Below are 20390 nucleotides of genomic sequence, written 5' to 3' on the forward strand. Positions count from 1 at the left end.
CGAAAACCGTCCACTTTTGGACTAAGGTAAATTGGGTTAAATCGTCATGTTTTGACCTCAGAAATCTGTGGTAGAATTTTGTACAGACCTTTTAGAGACACCCTGTCTATGATAATTGCTATATGACTTTTTAAAATTTTTCAATTAAGGTATAAATATGTCCAATTTTGTGCCGAATAAACATCGTTTGCGGGAAGCTTTGCTTTTCCTTTTCCGTCTTAAGAAAAACGCCACTGCCGCTCACCAAATGCTCGTTGAGGCTTATGGCAATGATGCCGCATCTACAAGAACTTGCCAACAATGGTTTCAGCGCTTCAAATCAGGTGATTTCGACCTCAACGACAAGGAGCATGGTAAGCCATCGAAAAAATTTGAAGACGAAGAACTGCAGGCTTTGTTGGACGAAGACGCCGTGCAAACGCACGAACAGCTCGCATCTTCCCTTAACGTCACGCAGAAAACGCTTTCGGTTCGTCTTCACACTATGGGAAAAATTCAAAAGGAAGGAAAATGGATGCCTTATGAATTGACGGAAAGGAACAAAGAGCAACGAAAAACGACGTGTGAGATCTTGCTCGAACGTTTTCAAAGAAAGTTTTTTCCACATCGTATCGTGACTGGAGATGAAAAATGGCTTCACTTCGACAATCCAAAGAGGAAAAAATCGTGGGTGAGCTCGGGTGAGCCAACAACTTCGACCGCAAAGCCAAATATCCACGGGAAGAAGGTATTGCTCTGCATTTGGTGGGACCAGCGCAGCATACTGTATTACGAGCTTCTCCAACCTGGCGAAACAGTCACTACCAATCGTCACGTCCAACAACTAGTGCAGTTGCGTAATCAACTCGCAGTAAAGAGGCCAGAATGGGTGGATCGACACGGCAAAGTCATACTGCTTCATGACAACGCAAGGCCTCATGTCGCTCAACCAGTCAAGAACACCTTGAAGGATTTCAAATGGGAAGTCTTACCGCACCCGCCACACTCGCCAGATATCGCCCCGTCGGATTATCACCTTTTCCGTTCGATGGCTCGCGGTTTGGCAGAGCAGCGCTTCCAGAATCGCCAAGAAGTCCAAGAATGGCTTGATGAATGGTTCGCTTCAAAACCGACGAATTTTTTTTTACGATGGAATCCATAAACTGCCTAATCTCTGGGAAAATGTTGTCGTTAACGATAGAAATTATTTTTAATAAACGTTGTTATTAAATTTATACAGTTTTAAGCAGTTGAAAATGCGTAAAAGAACGCGGAGTCATAGCTATATACCTAATAATTATTGGATGCTAGAGAGTAAAATGCCAATCAGCTGAACTCCGAAAGTAACTTTTTGAAGTCCGTAAATCGGGAGTAAATCTCACAATTTTTATTTTGCAGATTTGAAATTGCTCCCTCCGGGACAGGGGATAAATGAAATGGAATAAGCAAAGTAGGTAGGATAAATTAATTCAAAACATCTGTCTCCGGCTTGCTGATAGGTGGTGTCACCTGCACTTTGCCGAAGTACAACAAATCGACTTAACTTTTTTATTAGAGCTCGTAACACCAATATTCTTGCGAATTCTGATACTCCCAACTTTTTTACGCCTAAAAGATGTTCTGCATAAAATCTCCCTTATCTATCCACTTTCGAACTATTTTCAATTAAGTTTGTGATTTACGAATATCATGAATTCATTAACTGCTCGCGTTATGATATATATGGAACTTTTAAGTGGGAAATGTGGTTCGTGCTTTAAACCATCTTAGAAGTCGTGGTACTGCTGAAAAGTGCCGGGGACTTTGTCTCAAAAATAGAGAATCAGATCGTGGAACTTTCGAAACGACTTCATGATAAACCAGTTAAGTCTGGTCGTTTGGTTCGAAGGCAAGTGACGGATGACCTGAAATTCTCGGTGTGGATGAAAGAGACGAAGTCTTCGTCGAAATACTGAAAAATCCGAAAACTAGCATCAGACGTACCTCTGAAGTGACGAGGGTCGGCTAATAATTAATTTCTACCCTTTCACGGAGAAAGAAGCTCTATCTATACCATTTGTTATTGCAAAAGCAACGTCGCGACTTTTTGACGCTCATCGGCAAGGCAACATTCACAAGGAGAGATATATTTAACTGAGAAAACGGCCATTTTTACAACACAGAAAATCCTCACTTAACAAAAGAACATCACTTACAACATGAATGAAACTAGCCTTAAGACTGGTTTTGGCATGTTCAAGATGGCGCTCCTCATTTTCAGGTAGATATAGGAGAGTTCTTGGAGATAAATTTTCCGCATTGACAGATTGATCGGGACACTGAACATCTGTGACTACCACGAAATCCCGACTTACACCTATTAGATTTTTATTTTAAGGTTTATTTGGAAATTGTAGTTTTATAAAATTGTACCTAAGAGCTGAGGAGGATTGCGAGATAATATTTAACAAATAAATTGGTATAGACAGCCGACTATTGAAAAATTTATTTTAATTAATTTTCTGTAATTTTCAAGTTAACCACATGTACCTGGATTGTTTTCTGATGTGCTATGAAGTAGATTAGTTCAAATAACAGGATTTGTTGCTGGACCAAACGAAAATTTGATTGATGAATGTTGGAAAAGCGCGAAATCACTAAATTGAAAGTATCTCGAAAATTATTAGAGACGCAAGTCTTTTTTTCTAACACCTTTTTGAGAGCGTATCAGGATTCGTAAAAATGTTTAAATTATCGGAACTGATAGAAAAACAAAGTATATTTTTGGACGAAGGTACAAAAACCGACTCGGCTATCAGTCAGCTTTATATTGATATTTGAAATAAATTTATCGCACCCAAAATCGATCCTCTGTAAATCAAAACCTCCGAGATTTTCGACTAATTCGCAAAATTAAAAAATCATGTTTCGTATAAAGCCAATCGAGTTGGATCGCTCTATTTTTTGAGCCAGTATTTCTGGGACATTCTGTAAAATGCAAAATCTGCTTCTGCTCTACATATTAGGTCATCTATCCATTTCAGTTAGAAGCTGCATTTAGGGCACTAAATATTTTATGCGGGCTATTTTCGGAGTTCAATCGATCTTCGTAGCATTAATTGTTTCAATTTCAAGCACCATACTGAATAGTTTTAATATACCAGGATGCCGGAGGCAATTTGGCAGCACAGTTTACGCAACAAATAACTTCGTTTGTAATACATATCTGTTTCTGTTGAGGATGGTGTTAGCATACACTCGTATCAAAAAGTGAACAAAACTTGCATGACATAAAGCCCTTAGTAAAACATGCAACGAGGAACGGTGTTTTCATTGAAAACAACACCAAGGGGGACGTCACCATCATTAAAATCAACACATAAAGACGTTAAAAGAGTCCCGTAAATTACTGGAGTTACAGTGTAACACATTATAACCCGGTTATATACGGTTCTCTGCTACAGCAGTGATCACATTTCTATGGCTTTGTACAGTTTTGTGCAAAAACTTTTATATAACCAGGAATAATGGATAAAAATAGGACGGGTGAATCATCAACAAAACTAAGCGAACAATAGGTTGCCGTAATAATAATGGAGAACGATGTGACTGCGATGTTTTAAGGTTTACAAAATATTTTAGGCGGTTAATGGACGCGTGAACTATTACAGAGGACTTGATTAGTCCTGAACTACTATTAAGGGATGAAATTGCGCCCCAACACTTAAATTTCTGTAAATACCGAATTCCCGTTATGGACTTTCAAAGTACACAGTTTGCGTATTTTCTTACTTTCACCTAACGATTGTAAGGACGGCCCCAGAAGTACCCGACACGGCACACAGATGGCGATTTTTTTGGTAAAAATTTGCCTATATTACAAAAACCTAACCTTAAAAGGCCTATGTATACAGTTTGAGGGTGCTCCGTTGATTTGTGTTTGTTTTCGAGCCGTTTTTCGCGGACGCTTTTAGAGGTTTTGCAAACATGGAAAAAATCGCTCATCGATACGTCACTCAGTACTTTAACTTGAAAGGTCTTAGTCCATCCAGCATCAAAACGGAATTAGATTCTATTTTGAGCGAGTCTGGTCCCTCATTAACAACTATAAAATGTTGATTCAGAGAGTTTAAACGGGATCCCAGGAGTTGCCAAGACGAAGTCTGCAGTGATCGATCCGATGATGCTCCAGATTTGACCACTACGGAAATTATGGTGAACATCGACAAAACTTTGCCGGAAAACCATCGGTCAAGATTGCGTGAGTTAACAGACGCGAGAGGCATTTGAAAAAGTACTGGACATCGCATTTTGACCGAGCGAGTTGGTATGAGAATGCTGTGCGCAAGGTGGGTGTATTCACAATTGAACAAAAACGGCGCCGTGAGGGTGTTTCAAAGGAGTATTTGACAGAGTTTCGCGGCAATAAACCCGAGTTTTTGCATCGATTCATAACCGTAGATGAAACATGGATCCATCACTTCACATCTGAGACGAAAGAGCAGTCAAAACAATGGACCCGAAGGGGAGAAAGGCTTCAAAGGAGGCGAAAACCGCTCCGTCTGCAGGAAGGGTGATGTCAATTTTTGGGATGCATTTGGGGATAATTTTTATTGAGCATTTTCCTGAAGGGACAACAATAAACGAAGAATACCAAAAAAATTTATTGCAGCGTTTGAGCGAAGAGATTAGGAAAAAGCCGCCGCATTTGACAAAAAAGAAGGTCTTGTTTCATCCAGATAATGCACTAGTCCACACTTCCGTGTTTGCAATTACTAAAATCAATAAACTTGGTTTCGAACTTCGTCCTCACCCACCCTATTCGCCAGATTTAGTCCCCTTAGATTATTTGCTATTTCCAAACTTGAATAAATGGCTCGGTGGAGGTTTGCCAATAATGAAGAGGTAGGGTCCGGGGCTGACGCCTATTTTGAATCATTCGAACCTCCTTACTTTAAACAGGATCTAAAAGCAATGGAACATCACTGGAAAAAGTGCATCCATCTCAGAGGAAGCTGCGTCGAAAAAAATAATGTAACATCTTCCAATTTTTTTCTCTTTAAGTGTTAAGTCAGGTACTTCTGGGACAATCCGTGTAATACGCCGGTTAGATGCTCAGATTCAGACGAGTCGTTCGCGCGCAATTTGATTTTAGGATTAAATTTAATCCCGCGATAGCAGTTAAGTCAGTGGCTTTTTTGTTCCCTGCTGTGCGAGAATGGCGCGTGAGGATGTAAGAATTAGCGGATTTTAAAAACCTCATAGTCCTTAAATGAAACCGTTAACATCGACACTAACAGTGATTATAATGAAGATATGTAAAAAAAAACTGGTTGCTTAATTCTGGAAAACCACACAGAGCAGCGACAGCAGAAATTAGGGCAAGCCCTACGAAACATGAAAGACGGTCGGTCCGAGACCTTCAAGCAACGGCGCCCATGTTCACGTGTATAGAAAAATTTAATTAAGAAGTCAAAAATTATGAGTTCCTGCAGGAGTTGGCGCGTCTAAACGATGATATTGAAGTAGAATTAGATTAAGCTGTATCAGATAAAATAAGTGCGATCGTAAGAAAACGATGCTGAAATGCATTCCAGGAAAATTGGATTCTTCAAACGACACCTGACGTTGCAAAGCGGTTCCAAATGTAACTTAAGTAGTTAACATGTAAATTTCGATTTGGTGAAAGCGTATTATTTACAGGTGTAGTGTAATAAAAGTTGATAAAATCGAAGTGATTGACACTTCTCATAAAGAATTGTGTCCAAAACACAGGGTGTTAATTAAGTACGCGCAGATATTTCAAGAAATGAATCTCTGACCGATTCCAATACAAAAAGTTCCTATTAACATATGGCCGCAACGGCTCCGTTTAAGATATACAGAGTGTTTAAATTTAAATTTCAATTTGGTTTTCTGTGAATATTTTTGGGCGCAGATGAGTCAATCGGATTAAATTTAATATTCGCGGGTTTTTTTATAATGCGAAACCCAAAGTTTTTTGATTACTGACAGAGGGCGCCACGTACAGGGTTTTATCACGTTTAAATTGTCCCTAACTTTTTTGCCCCGCACTGTAGGTCACTTTTGTATTAAGGGCGTTATTGTACATTTAGTTTTATTCAAAAAAGTACTCTTGGGGAGTATCTATCAAATTTGATCCGACTCATGTGTGTCCGGAAATATTCACAGGAAACCAAATTTAAATTTACACACTCTGCATCTCTTAAACGGAGCCGCTGCGGCCATATGTTAATAGGAACTTTTTGTATTGGAACCGGTCAGAGATTCATCTCTTGAAATATCTGCACGTACTTAATTACCCTGATTGTTCGCAACAACGACTTACCTATCGACCATGCAACCGTTTACCTATTTACCATCGTGTAATTTATAATGATGTATTATTTTTGGTTTGCGGCTTGTAAACAATTAGCCTTTTTTTATTTATTTTTTGTTTTAGACAATACATTTTTTTTTGTTTCCATAAAACCGCATTAATATGTATTTCCTTTGTGTAATTTAAATATATCTGAAATATTTTTTTTATACATGCATACGTTTATAGCAAATAAAATGCAATATCATAAAACACGTGTTTCCGTGATATTTGAGCAAAATATAAATTGACATTACATGTAACTCCACGGTGGTACCCATGAGAGGGAAACTGGGCCGTAATAGTTAAGGTTTAATACGTTTCGTCCTGCAAAAGCAATAGTCAGGCGCTGTACTAAAAGGAAAAAAATGTTACTGCCCTTGCTCAACTAATAACAAATTGTGTAAAGGAGAATACAATCCAAGTGATGAATGTTTTAACTCATCTCTCTTGTTCCCATTTAAAACAGTGTTTACGGAACAGCGACATGAAACAAAATGTACATCATCTAAATTAATGTTATGATAAACGACTCAGTCACTGTATATGGTAAATTTTTAAATTTTTCGTTTGTTCCTATGAAATATCAAATTTTGACCATCGATATCCGAAGAATTTGTGAGTCAAAATTGGCTCGACGAGTTATACAAGCCTGACGGTTGTAATATCTCTTCTAGTTCCTAAGATATGATGCCATTTTGATGTTTGCATTTTCGCAATTTTACAGTGCCTCAAAATGGAGTTGTCGATTTCTGGTACATTTAAAAACAATATTAATCGGTTCGAGCCAAAAATCCCATAAAAAAGAACAAAAAGACGAGTATTTCTTGTTAATTTTTATATTTTCACTGTCAATCTTTTGGAAATCTGTGGACCAGTTGAGGTCAAAAAGTAACTGAAATTACGTATTTCGACGAGCACTAACTTTACGCAAATAGAATTGTACCAATGCGGGATCATTTTGCTTCTTATTTTCACGATTTTGAGAGTGTTGCGAAGTTAAAATTTCTCCAACTGCATATTTAACTCTCCAGGATTTCAACTCAGGTATCTGGAATACCTACCTTTTCTGAATTTTCAAACTTTGAAAAGCTTAATAAATCTACACCACTCGGGTTGTAATTTTTCTCTTAGTTTCTGAGATACGAGGTAACTTCACTGACTCCTATTTTTACCATTTTACATTTTATTCTAAATGGGGATAATTTAAACTGGATTTCCCACACTTCTTACTGGCACTTGAGGCCTGTATAGTTCATAAAATTCATATCAGTCGATTTAACAATAAAAAAGTCGATGTGCTCTTTTCGAAATTTCAAAGTTTTCAAAGAGAGAATGGAACGTCCTAACTTTTTCTCAATTTTCTAAGTGGTTGCAGTATTTCAATCCATTTAGGGATGCCCCTGGATTTTGTTAAAGGGAAAATCAGCTCAATAAAGTGTGTCATTATGGTGTTTTGACTCTCTTAGAGACGCCCCTGAGATTTGTTATTTAAGTCAAATTGACTATGCGTATTATTAAGCGTAATTTTTTTCCCTTTTCAGATTTCCCCCTGAGGTCTTTAGTAGCATGCCAAGAAGTCAATTTCGGTTAGTTCAGGTTCGGATAAAACAAGGACAATTTCGAAAGAGGCGCAATGAAGTGCGTCATTGCAATGGACGACCGAAGACGTTCTTGGAGTCTTCGGTCTTCAGGCTTTTCAAACTGTATTTTTAAGATCCCGATTTTGAATAGAAGAGTCCACGGCAGGTATATGGATCATTTTTTTTTATCTCCATTAAATAGGAAATCGGGGAACAGTTTTTATTTTGCGAAAAAGCAGTGGTAAACTCATTTTTTTCTTTAGAAGCAACCAGGGGTACGTTGGTACTCACGCCACCACTGGAGCTAGAAATATTTGCACCAATTAATGCCTAGAAAACTGCGCTTAAGTATCCCAAGCAGTTGGGCAGAAATTCAAAAAATTACATTTTTTTGAGTAAAATTCTGACATATTGAATTTCCACAAATAAGCATTTTTGAAACGTGATTCAGGTAACAAACTGTAGCACCTTTTTCTAACGTAGAATATGTGGTTGTAGCATAAATTTTCACTCAATACACATTCTAGACACACTGTATATGATCCAAACATGTGGATTTAAGCACGTGAAAACAGTACATTAAAAATAAAACCCAGTTGGCCTTAATCATTCATTTTAACATTTTAATTTCAGATACTTTCTTCGTACCTCCTGAGAAAATACCTTTGCTGTGATACCAGAAGTCCTGAGCTTGAGAAACACTCACCTTAATCCTGGTACTGCAGTGACGGTATTTCCATCATGCAACAACCATTCTACTTGCGGGCTTGGAGATCCATGGGCGGAGCAGCTGACTTGAGATCCTGTGGTATTGGAAAAGGTAAGTTGAGCTGGAGGTTCTAAAAGATACACCGGGCCGTGGTTCTGAGCCTTCGCCCCTGAAAGAAATCAACAATATTTAATATATATTTCCCAGCAGTTAAATGCCAATCAGCGTCAGTTGTAAAAAATCAAACTGGGGCAAAAGGCGAAACAAGATTGGATGAAAAATGAAGAGAACAAGTCGAAAACGTAATTTACAGTTATTGAATTTCGGTTTAAAAGATTTTTAGGTGTCAGTTGATTCAAATAAGCGAAGCTCGTTTCAATGCAGTGGCAAATGCGGTAGCAAATGATTTTTTACTGACTGCATTTACTGACGATTCCATTCAACATCGACCAATACATCACATTTTTGGTTACTGTTTCGATGACTAGTTTCAATAGATGGATCAGAGAACAGCTGTAATACGTTTCAATGAAAGCCTACAGAATCGAACAAAACAGTGGCAATTATTGCTAAAATGTGTGGAGTCAGACCGCATTATTTTAATTGTGAATATGAATTCGACATTTCCATCTAAATACACCCACATGCTGAATATAAGCTCAGTCGTGATTATGAAATCTATTAACGCTATTGAATATGCATTAACGGCATTATCCAACGTTTCCTGCAGGTGCAAAGGAAATTGGAAGGTTCCTGATCGATTCAATGGGCACTAGCAAAAATAAGCTGGTTTGAATGGGGTGTTTGTTAGCAAGTTCGGTGTGTAAGGGCAAACTTGCTATGCATAGACCCCTATCTCATCAGTCGCTAATTTGCATGCAGTAATGCAGTTTGTTTATGTCCATGTCGCCGTGCCGACCATGCTAGATTAAACACGTTAATATGAAATTTACACATCGCGGTATACGCAATCGAAGTCTGTAATGGGTTATATTCACCACTACATATATCCCATATAGTTTAATTGGATTTTTATTGATTTATGCCATATGCTGGGTTAATTGAGTTACAGTTTACATTCTGTTTTCAATCAGAAAGTGTTTCCGATTATTCGCACAGTATACACACGAGGAGTACGAGGATAGCCCCAGAAGTACCCGGCCTAACACTTAAGGAAAAAAAATTATAATGAAAATTGGAATATATCACATAGATTGTCAATGTAGTCTTACTTTTCCCAGCGAAGGTCTACGGCTTCCATACCTTATTTACAGTAAGAAGCTTCGAATGTTTCGAAATACTCATCAACCTCGGAGTCCACCTCTTCATTATTTGCAAATCTCTTCCCAAGGAGCCATTACTTCAAGTTTGAAAATCGAATATAATCTGAGGGGGTTAAATCTGGCGAATCGCGGGGACGAGGAAGAAGTTCGAAACCAAGTTGATTGATTTCGGTCATCGCGATGACGGAAGTGTGGACTGGCTCGTTGTCTTTATGAAACAAGACTTTCCTTTTTGGCCAAATGCGGTCGCTTTTTTTTTCAATTTCTTCGCTTCAACGCTGCAATAAATGTGTATAATCTTCTCCGTTTATTGTTTTTCCTTTAGGTAAGTAAGTGCATCCAAAAAACTGATGCCTTCTCCCTTTCCAAAAATGGAACAGTTTTCACTTTCTTTGAAGCCGATTCTCCTGTTAAGTCTATTGTTTTGGCTGATCTTTCGTCTCAGGTGTGACGTATGGACCCATGGTTGTAAACTGACGCAAAATCGGCTGTACTGCTGCGAAACATTGCCCAAAAACTCCCTTAAAATATCGTGATGGCTCTGTTTTTGTTCAATTGTGAGTGATCACAGCAGCCATTTTGCGTAAAGCTTTCTCGTATCCAATTTTTCTGTAAAATCACGATATGCGACCATTTTAGAAATGCCTATCCTCCAATAGAGTCTTGTGGACTTACATAACAATTTCTGGAGTGATCAGATCTGGAGTGTCATTGGGTCGATCGCCGCGGATTTCGTCTTGGCAGCTCGTACAATCGCGTTTAAACTTTACAACCCGATATTTTACAGTTATTAACAGAGGACCACATTCTCCCAGAGTAGAATTTAATTCTCCTTTGATGTTAAATGGCTTAATGGTTTTCAAATTAAAGTATTGAATCAAGTATCGATGACCAATCTTTTTCATATTCTTAAAAGTCTCCAATAAAAATAGCCCAAAAAACAAACACAAATCAACGTAGGACCCTCAAACTTCAGACTTAAACTTTTTAACTTTAAGTTTTTCTAACAGAAGCAAATTAAAATTAAAAATCACCATGTATATATCAAGTTGGGTACTTCGGTGTTATCCTTGTAGGAATGTATAACAGACTATTCCGATTTGACATAATCTTGCAATACAATGCCTCTTAAAAACTAACGGTTTTTGAGGTAAAACGTCGCTTTCCTTGTTTTTCTTTTCATGAATAAAAGAATTCTAAGCAACCCAATGTAGGAATGAGGCAACGTTATACACAAGCTCAACGGTCAGGGTTTTAGTAACCATTGAAAATACCATACCGATTAAATTAGGCCAAAGTATGGAGTTTAAGAAAATACCGCTTCAAAATTTTGAAAATTCCAATGATTTAAAACTGAAATTTTGGAAAAACGTTTTTATTTTTCTTCAGCTCATGTATGGAGACAATTTAAAATGATTCAAACCTCTTCGTTGCGATTCTTCTCTTTTGATAGCGGGGTTCGCTCATATGTAGTATCAAAAATTTAGATTTTCAGCAACCATCACCACATTTGTTTTTTCTTATTGGCATTATCTCGGATTTTCATATTTTTCAATTCTCAAATTGAATTTAAAAAGTGAATTGAATGAAAATGTGGGTAGACTTGAAAAAAATTCATATCATCCAAGTCTTCGGTCCAGGAAATACTGATCGGAGGGTAGAATTTTATGGGAACATCACGACCCTGTTGAAGCAAAATCTCCGTTTTCATTCCAATTTGATATTCGTGGATGAATTCACGTTTACCAACTAAGACACGTTCAATGATTAGAATCAACATCTTTGGCCCACTAAAAATTCATACAAATACTAAGAACGGAGACTACGATCACGTGTCGGGCTAAATGTATGAATTGATGTTTTTTAATGATACGATGATTGGCTCGTACATTTCTGAAGACAATTTCACTATCAATCGGTATTTAAACTTCGTAAGGACCTATTTTATAGATTATGAACATCAATGAAAATACCTCGATAACTTGAATAACGTTTGGTTCTAACAAGATGGTGGTCCGCCACATAATGCTAAGGAAAATGGCTGGTATATACAGGGTGGTCCAATAAGAGCGCCTCGGACAATTACGGCTTTATTAATGGTTTTGACAAAAAATTGTTTTTACACTTATATGTACGACCTTATAAGGCACATTATAAAAATATTGTCATTTATACGGGGTGCGCAAAAAAAAAGATACAATGCAAACTTACGTTTTTTTAAATCTAACATTTTACATTTTTTTAATTATTTGAAATTAGAAGAAAAAAATAGTAGAAGTTTGTATAACGCTCAATAAGTCTGAAACAAATACTTCTTGAGCAAATTAAAGAAATGCAAAGATGCAAGGGTCACGAAAAATTCTTTTTTCTACATGGAATGAATGAATGAATTATCGTTTTTTGACCGGTACGTCTTAACAACAGATACTTCTTCAAGTTGAAAATAGTTATCTTGAAATTTTATATACAGGGTGAGCAAAAATATTGATTACATCTTACTCACTTAGGATTTAGAAGATCCGAAGCGCCCTTTTTGGACCACCCTGTATATATATATATATTTTTTTTTTTAAACCTGTACCCACCGATATTAATAAGCTGCGAAAACAGATCATCACAATTTTAAGGACCAAAATAAGAAGGAAACATGTTTTCAGATAAAAACAGAATTTAAGAAGACACATAAAGATGTGCGTGGATATGGAAGGCAAACCTGTCGGATACCTCTTATAATTTTCTTGATTTATTTGTCTTTTATTGAATTGTTTCGAAGACTCTTTTTGTCAAAACAGGATTTTCAATATTTTCTCTAAAGAATCTGTCTGAATCTTAACATGTAAGTAATCAGAGAAACAAGGTGAATTGAAAAGTATGCAAATTGAGGACGGCACCTACAGGAAATAACAAAGTTGATGATGAGTGTTAAAAATCAAAACGTCGAATTCCAAACGTCACATTGTCATGTTGTTGAAGAACAAGAACTCCAATGATGAGTTTGTCAATCATGTTGAATTACTCGGTCAAATAAACTGGGCAAAAGCTAAAAAAGCTTTTTTCGCATGCTGTCAGCAGTTATAGGAATCTTTCACTGTTTAAAACGGCGTATTCTAGAATAACACATTGGGCGACTTTATTCAAATTTAACTGTCCTCGTATGTTTTATGGTTATTGAGAGCCCCGTGATTGAACACCACGAACCGACACTATACCTCCAAATAGTGTCTTTTGGGTTTCCCAAAACATCAGGTACATAAATTGAATCAATTATAAAATGTATTTAAAATATTTTTCAGGCAAGCTATAGTTGAATCTTATTAAAAAAAAAAAAAGAAATCAATAATATCCCCTTAGAGTAGGTAACTTCTGATTTCCACTGGGGATTCAGGAGCCTGGTTGAACCACTCAGTGAGATTGTTTTCAACTGCGTTACCTGATTTAATAATAATTATTGCTGTTGCATCGATTTCCGTCCAAATCCCTTCTTTGGGCCAGATTAAATCCTGAAATAAATAATTTTCTCTCAACTATTCAAAAAACATATGTCCTGATTGGCACTTATAACGGGAGCGTTAGTTGCCTGCAAATTCCGATATTTAAGTTCATTAGCTTATTTATCCATTTAACTAAATTAACAATCGTTCTGCATTGTGTGGTGCAAATGAACCTTCACAGAGCTGTTAGGCCGGAGGTATTTCTTTGTATTTATTGAGTAGCATCAAAAAGCATTCAGGCGAAATTTAATAAAACCTTAGCTACAACGGTGAGCATCGCTCTTTGGAATATTCTCTATCAAAAATTTTACTCATCAATCACTTTAAATGGAAAAGGAAGAAAACAAACAGATAACAAGTGATCAATCATCTGCTCATTTTCAACGAATTAACGCCCATATTATTATTTTCTAATTTGGTGATGAATTTGTACAGGGAATTTTAGAAGGCAGAAAGATCAACTATCCAAGGCCAGCAGAAAACTTGCTTTTTTTTTAATCAAACAATCCCTTGTGGCCATCGCAAGAGCATCCTCATACTCGAGCGATTTTCTATCACGGCTCCTAAATATCCACTGAACTGTTTATTTTCCTTTAGCTCGTACGTAATGCGTCCTTTATACATAAAAGTTCCTCCTCAAGAAGAAGCACGAATTTCAATTTAAAGTCCTTATATTTATGTCCGAAAAGAATTAATTCTAAGAGAACATCAGAATAACATTTATCAACATAAATAATCAAAAGCTTTCAGTGAAAAACTCCCTACTTAACCAAGTAAATTCCTCTGATTTTAATTTAGCTTCAATTTGCCTTATTATTGTCCCGCGGAAACTTAAATTAGAAGTCGCTCATCGGCAAACAAGTGTTACGGTAATTTTAGGGAAATTAAATCGTATTTAGTTTTCTCACAGGGTAATCGGGTCTTATATTACCTGTCAGTATATTGGCCCTTGGCTACGTGCCTGTTTCTAATAGCTTAGAACATCAATTAAAGGCATCCTTAATAACGTGGGGATCATAATTTGGATATTGGATAATTTCCCTTAAGAGACTTTTCGTACTACTCTCAAATCCCGAAAAGTCTTCATATCAACAGCATTTAGAAACCGCCTATAACATTTTGTCCTCAATTCTTACTTTCCTTTTTATTCTAATCCTTCAAAATGCATTTCTAAAGCTAGACGACCTCAATCGAGGTATCCGAGTTCAATCTAGGGTCCATTATATCAGTCGATTTCGATTCGATATTTTCCTGAAAATTTCCAGTGAAAGCAGTTGAGCAGAGGAGTGGTTTAGGGGTGTGATTTTAGGGTGTAAGGACGGTTTCGAGGCAAATCGAAGAGTGCAAGACCAAACTAATGCTTTAAGAGCACTTTGAATACGGGGTGAGTCAGTTTGTACTAGCAGGATTTTGGCATTCGACAGAGTACCTTATTTCGAGTTCGGTAAGTCACGTAAATAGTCGTTGGCAAACGTTTCGTTTTTGAGATACTGATTATCAAAGTTTTGGACTTTTTTTCTTTTCCTCACGTAGCTGCTATAATTTTTGAAATAGTTTAGTCAAACTTGTATCCTTTGTTACCTATGATGATCCGCGTTTTGCCATGTCTAGACGGTTCAAAAACCCACAGGGTGATATTGTTCTGGCGGTCGGACTCCCTTTTACCGTTTAGAGCTTTGAGTGGTACGCCGCCGATTGCTTAAGCTCAAAAATTTGTGTCCCACGTTCGATTTATCAACTTTTTTTGTCTTTTCAAATTTTATCGCACCTGTAACCGTTTTCGAGTGATCTGAAAAAATCTCTGAAAGAATGTATCATTAATAAACATCTCATTCATGCGTAATTCAACAACTTAGAATACCTTGACGCCCTCCGACCCACCAGTAAAATAAAATAGTTCCGGGTTTCCTTGTAAAGTAATAATTCCCTAGCTTATTATTACAATACGCTTTCATACAAAAAAATTTAGGTCATTTGGATGCACATAATAAATATTGCTCCCGAAAACATTGTTTTAAGTAAAATGTTCTTTCAGACACTTTTTCAAATTACTCAAAAACTGTTATAGATAAGATAACACCACAAAAGATAAAAAAAAGTTCCTAACTTGAACGTAGAATTCCAATTTCTGAGATTAAGCAGTCAGTGTCGCAACACAAAAAAATTCTGGACGGTAAGAGGGGGTCTGGCCGTCGAAAAAAAATTACCCTGTAGGTTTTTAAACGCTCTAGACGTATCAAAAGTTGTCGACCATTATAGGTAAAAAATCGTAAGAATTCGAAAAAATAATCTCAAGAACTTAGGAGCTGTGTGGGAAATACAAAAAAAGATCCAAAACTTTAACACGCTGTATCTCAAAAACGAAGCGTTTGCCGACATATGTTTACATGACTTACTGAACTTAAAATACGATGGTCTGTTGAATTTGGCCAAAGTCGTGCCGATGTAAACTAACTCGCCCTGCACATTCTCTCGCGATTCTCCACAAAACTATAAGCTTTAAACTCCAAAAAAAGAAAATTTTGAAAAATTAGTAGTTTTATGCTGCGATGTTTTAGAATTTCGATTAAATAAGAAGAGTTGTGTTGGTTGTAAAACACTAGCGAGGTGTAAGAGAAATGTATTGGATAATGCGAAAATTAAGTTGAAATAATTCCGCAAAAAGAAAATTTGGGGAGCTTAAAGCACAAAACAAGGAACTTTTTATTTTATGCTTTTTGGCAGAAACGATCCTTTAAGTTTTGTAGATAAATTGCATTATGGCGACATAGGGAAAGTGCATTGGAAGAGATACAAGTCGAAACTGCAAATGATCCGTAACGGAAAAATTATGAACAAATGTTACCGCAAAAACGAGATATTTTCCGGTACATCTTTACAAGCAACAATAATTATCGAATTATTATGAATAAATATGAAAATCTTTATCTTAATTGTAGCAGAGCAGTGCCGTAGGGAGAAAGAGTGAACGCGAAACCGAAAATATTCCACCAATAGCAAATTTTGACAATTTATTACTTATTAGAATTATGAAAAGATTTTGCTAATAATTGTATATTTATTATGATAAAAGCATACTGACATTTTTTTTCTATCAAATTTTTAACTCTTATATCTCGGAAACCTAAATAGCAATTCCTTTAAAAAGTAATTTAAATTAATAATATTGGTGATCTTTATAGTCTAAATGGGTTACGCAAACCAAGTTGTACTATCTTATTTATCTTTTGATATACGGACTCATTTCGCTACCTATTTCCGCAATTCTCAAAATAACTAAAAAAATAAATCAGCTTCAAAATGTATTTCCCAGGCTTAATGACGTCAATTGCAAATCCGGACTCATTATACAGGGTGTAAAATTTAACCTGAAATATCGAAATATCTCGAATATTAGGCATCCTATGGAAAAATTTTAAATATCCAGCTTTAATCGTTCTGAGGGGAAAATGTATTGGAGCTAAAAGTGTTTTCCCTTCACCCTCCGTGTGAGCGGGGTAAGGGTTAACTTTTTAATTTCAAATGGCAACTCTAATTTTTTTACAGATTAGGATAATACGGCTAAAAATAAGAAGAATTCGTCTGAAATATTTTTTCGATTCATGCTAAGAAACATTATAATTAACGAAGTTCAGTTTCTTTTTCTGATCGTTAAAATTATCATTGAGAATTTCCCGTGTGTCTGAACTCAATTCAGATTTTTGGGAAAATTCCTAATTCTTTTAACAACAATGGCTGAAAGGCGTATCATAAATTCGGGTAAATTTCTCAACTTGATTCAAGGACCCGGGCTGTATGGGTTATTGCCCACACTTAAGGAACCCAGAATCTTCCCAAATACTCCAACTCCAATGGGTTATAAGTGAGAGCCAACATCTGGTGGTTGCAACCAATTAAAATAAATGACCAGATTTCAGCGACCAAGGGTCTACAAGGGCAAGGACCATTAAGTCATCAAACTTGGGTTATCTTTGCGTTACTTTAGGACGGGAAATTCTAAGCCCCGACTGAGGGCGAAACGGAAAAATACAGTTTTTTTGGGAAAAAAAAAGGAGAGACCGGTCAGTTCCTCAAGACCAACCAAACTTAGCAGTTCGCAAGATAACCTACTCACAAAACTTTCATACTTTTCAAATTCACAGCATCTTGACTTCTCAAAAAATTTGGGGTTGCAACCACCAGAAGGGAGATACTCGCAAAACGGTGATCATACTTGCACAGATTGCACAAATAAATTAATTTAAGACTACAGTTCTAAATAAATCGATTAAAGGTTACTTCTCAAGTCTGTCGAGTTCAGTTTCTATCGGTCTGACAAAAAACGAGAGTGGTCCTTCGAATACTTCAAAACACCAGGAACCAGCCGCGGAAGCAGAACCCACCAATCGGCATCAACGTCCAAGGGATTTCCATAATCTATTGTGACACCGTGCCACTGCAGAATAGTAAGCTAAACAACCGTCAGTTGAAGCCACATGTCCTGACGTCCTTCTTAGTTTAAGTCCCGGAGTAATATGGACAGTTCATTTTCCAAAATATTGCAGGACATTTCGCCACTCAAGCTGCTATCAGTTATGTGCCGACTGATAAGTTTGCTGCCAATGATTCTATATCGTACCTTGACAAAGCAAAGGCTTCGGTACTCGACTTATTGATGCCAATGCCGATTTTCAACACTCCATTAATCCACGTTATGCGTATTAACTATTCCATGATTTGTGAATGATGACTCGTCACAAAATATTGCACAACCGAGAACGTTGGGATTTCATTCCAACTGCTCAAATGGCCGCTCACAAAAGTCTAAATGATTTTACGCACGTAGAAATTGAACCTCATGGAGTTCTTGGTGTAAAGAAATATGATAGGGACCAAACCTGTTCATTGTCCACTCGCTCATACGAGGAATTCTTGATAGTCCCGATATTTCTCTTGTGCTCACTTAGAGAATAAGTCACAGCATCCGGGACTGTAATTTTATCGTTTTTTCCACACGCAGTAATTGGGCGAGTTCTTTTCTTCTAATTGACGCAGTCCCTTCATTAATAAATGTTTTAATCGCACAAGATAAAGAAGTCCAGGATCGTGATCTTTCAGGAAAACGCTGAGCGCAGAGGTTGACAGCATTGTCCTACCAATTTCTCCACAGACCAAAACCATTTCTATTTTTTTTCCGTGAGGTCAGATGCACCATCGTGAAGCAGCGTTAACAACGAAATGTTTATACGTAGATGTTTTATTGTTTAACGTTATTGTTCATTTGTTATATTTTACTGCTATAAATTTTTTTGTCCCATTGAAATTTATTTAAATTTGGTGGTCATTTAAAATATGAATTGAATTTCGTTAATTACAGCGTTTTCTACTCCGAATCGAAAAAAATGTTTCAGAATTTTTTTTATTATTTTTAGCCGCATTATTTGAATCTGTAAAACAAATGGGGGTCGCCGTTTCAAATTGAAAAATCGGCCCCCACCTCCTTCAGGAGGGGAGTCAAAGGCAATCAACTTTAGCACCAAAGTATATCCCCCTCGGAGTAATTAAAGCTTGATACCACACATTTCTTCGTAGTATGCCTAGCATTCGAGATATCTCGATATCCCGGGTTAAATGTTACACTCTGTAGAGTGCATATCAGACGAAAATTCCAAAGGGAGAAAGGTATCCACTTTGTACCACTTTTCCAAATTCGAGCGCCGATACCTCGAGAATCCAATTACTTTAAAACACAAACCGGGTTGTAATATCTCTTTTAGTTTCTCAGATATAAGGTTACTTTGATTCCTACGTTCTCAAACTGTATTTTCAAGGCCTTATGAGACATCATTTAAGACATCCGAGTCCCATATTGGTTCTTATCAGTGGATTCCACCGAATAACACGATATAATAAATTTAGAAGTTTTCCTCAATTTTAACTGTTTGCCTTTTTCGATCGACAGAACTATTGATTAGCTCCCACACAGAACGAGCTGCATCGGGGCTCAGTTTAGCGTCAATATAAATAAGCTCTTTAAGGTTCATTTTCACTATACATACCGTTTCCATCATATAGGACTGGCGGTATGTAAACGGAATGGATAAATGTCCACACGCACGCAACTGGATGCCCCATTCACAGGTACATATGGGTCAATTTATCTATACAATAAATTACGGAACGGATATAGGTTGGATGGAATGTATAGTAGTATGAATCAACTTTTATTTCAGTAAGCGTGAGACCTCTTTTTTTTGAAACGAAACGAGATGCTGAAAAGGAAATACAGACTGCTGAGAAGAGATGTGATGAAAAAGAATACTATATATTTTATAATAGATTATGCATGATCGTAGCATACCAATGTCTAAAACCGGCGGCTCTTTACTCCCATAGCTATAACAACGTCGTTGGGGAAAAAAAAATAAATTTTTGACCATGTGGTAGGTGGCTCCTGTCGCAAGTGTAACACAATAAGGTATTGAGGTAATGAGCCGGTCGTAGAAGACACAATGTCAATATGGTGGCACGAATAGCGTCCTTCTCCTAAGGGCAATAGAGATCATCCCCTTTGGACAACAACCTACAAGGGGATGAACTACTATATCTAGTGGTCAGTCGAAAAGGGATCGATCGTGGGTGGTGCAGATGACGTGTAGAATTGCCGGTTATAGTCGACGTCGGAGCTAATACAGGGTGGAGCACAAAAACCAAGCATCTTTAGAACCAGTAGTACTCGACCGTTTCTAATGGGAAGGTTGTGTTTCGAGAAGTGTTTCATTCTGTGGCTCATAGCATTTTACTATTATCTTTCAGTTGCCACCGTGGAGCTGTCGTGGACGATAGAACATTGAATATTCGTTTATGATTGTTTCGTTGAGCGTGGTGAGTTTCGTCGCAGATTCGACATTAATCGAAATTACTTCGTTTCTACGAGTAAAAAAATATTACGTTAGGTTAGCAATCTAAGAATGAGCGGTTAAATAATGACAAAAAAGCCTCCCGGCG

The 20390-nt window shown here is 37.0% G+C and overlaps 1 protein-coding gene across 3 annotated transcripts in view; it reads right to left on the reverse strand.

Moving 5' to 3' along the window:
- Dscam3 (Down syndrome cell adhesion molecule 3) overlaps positions 1-20390 on the reverse strand; it is a 154410-nt gene that overhangs the window by 118765 nt on the left and 15255 nt on the right. For all 3 annotated transcript variants that reach the window (XM_066299275.1, XM_066299276.1, XM_066299277.1), the window contains exon 3: positions 8627-8798. In XM_066299275.1, coding sequence (XP_066155372.1) covers positions 8627-8798 — 172 coding nt within the window. The remainder of the gene's footprint in view (positions 1-8626; positions 8799-20390) is intronic.

This window comes from Euwallacea fornicatus, chromosome 33 (assembly GCF_040115645.1).
Source record: "Euwallacea fornicatus isolate EFF26 chromosome 33, ASM4011564v1, whole genome shotgun sequence".
Classification (NCBI taxonomy): domain Eukaryota; kingdom Metazoa; phylum Arthropoda; class Insecta; order Coleoptera; family Curculionidae; genus Euwallacea; species Euwallacea fornicatus.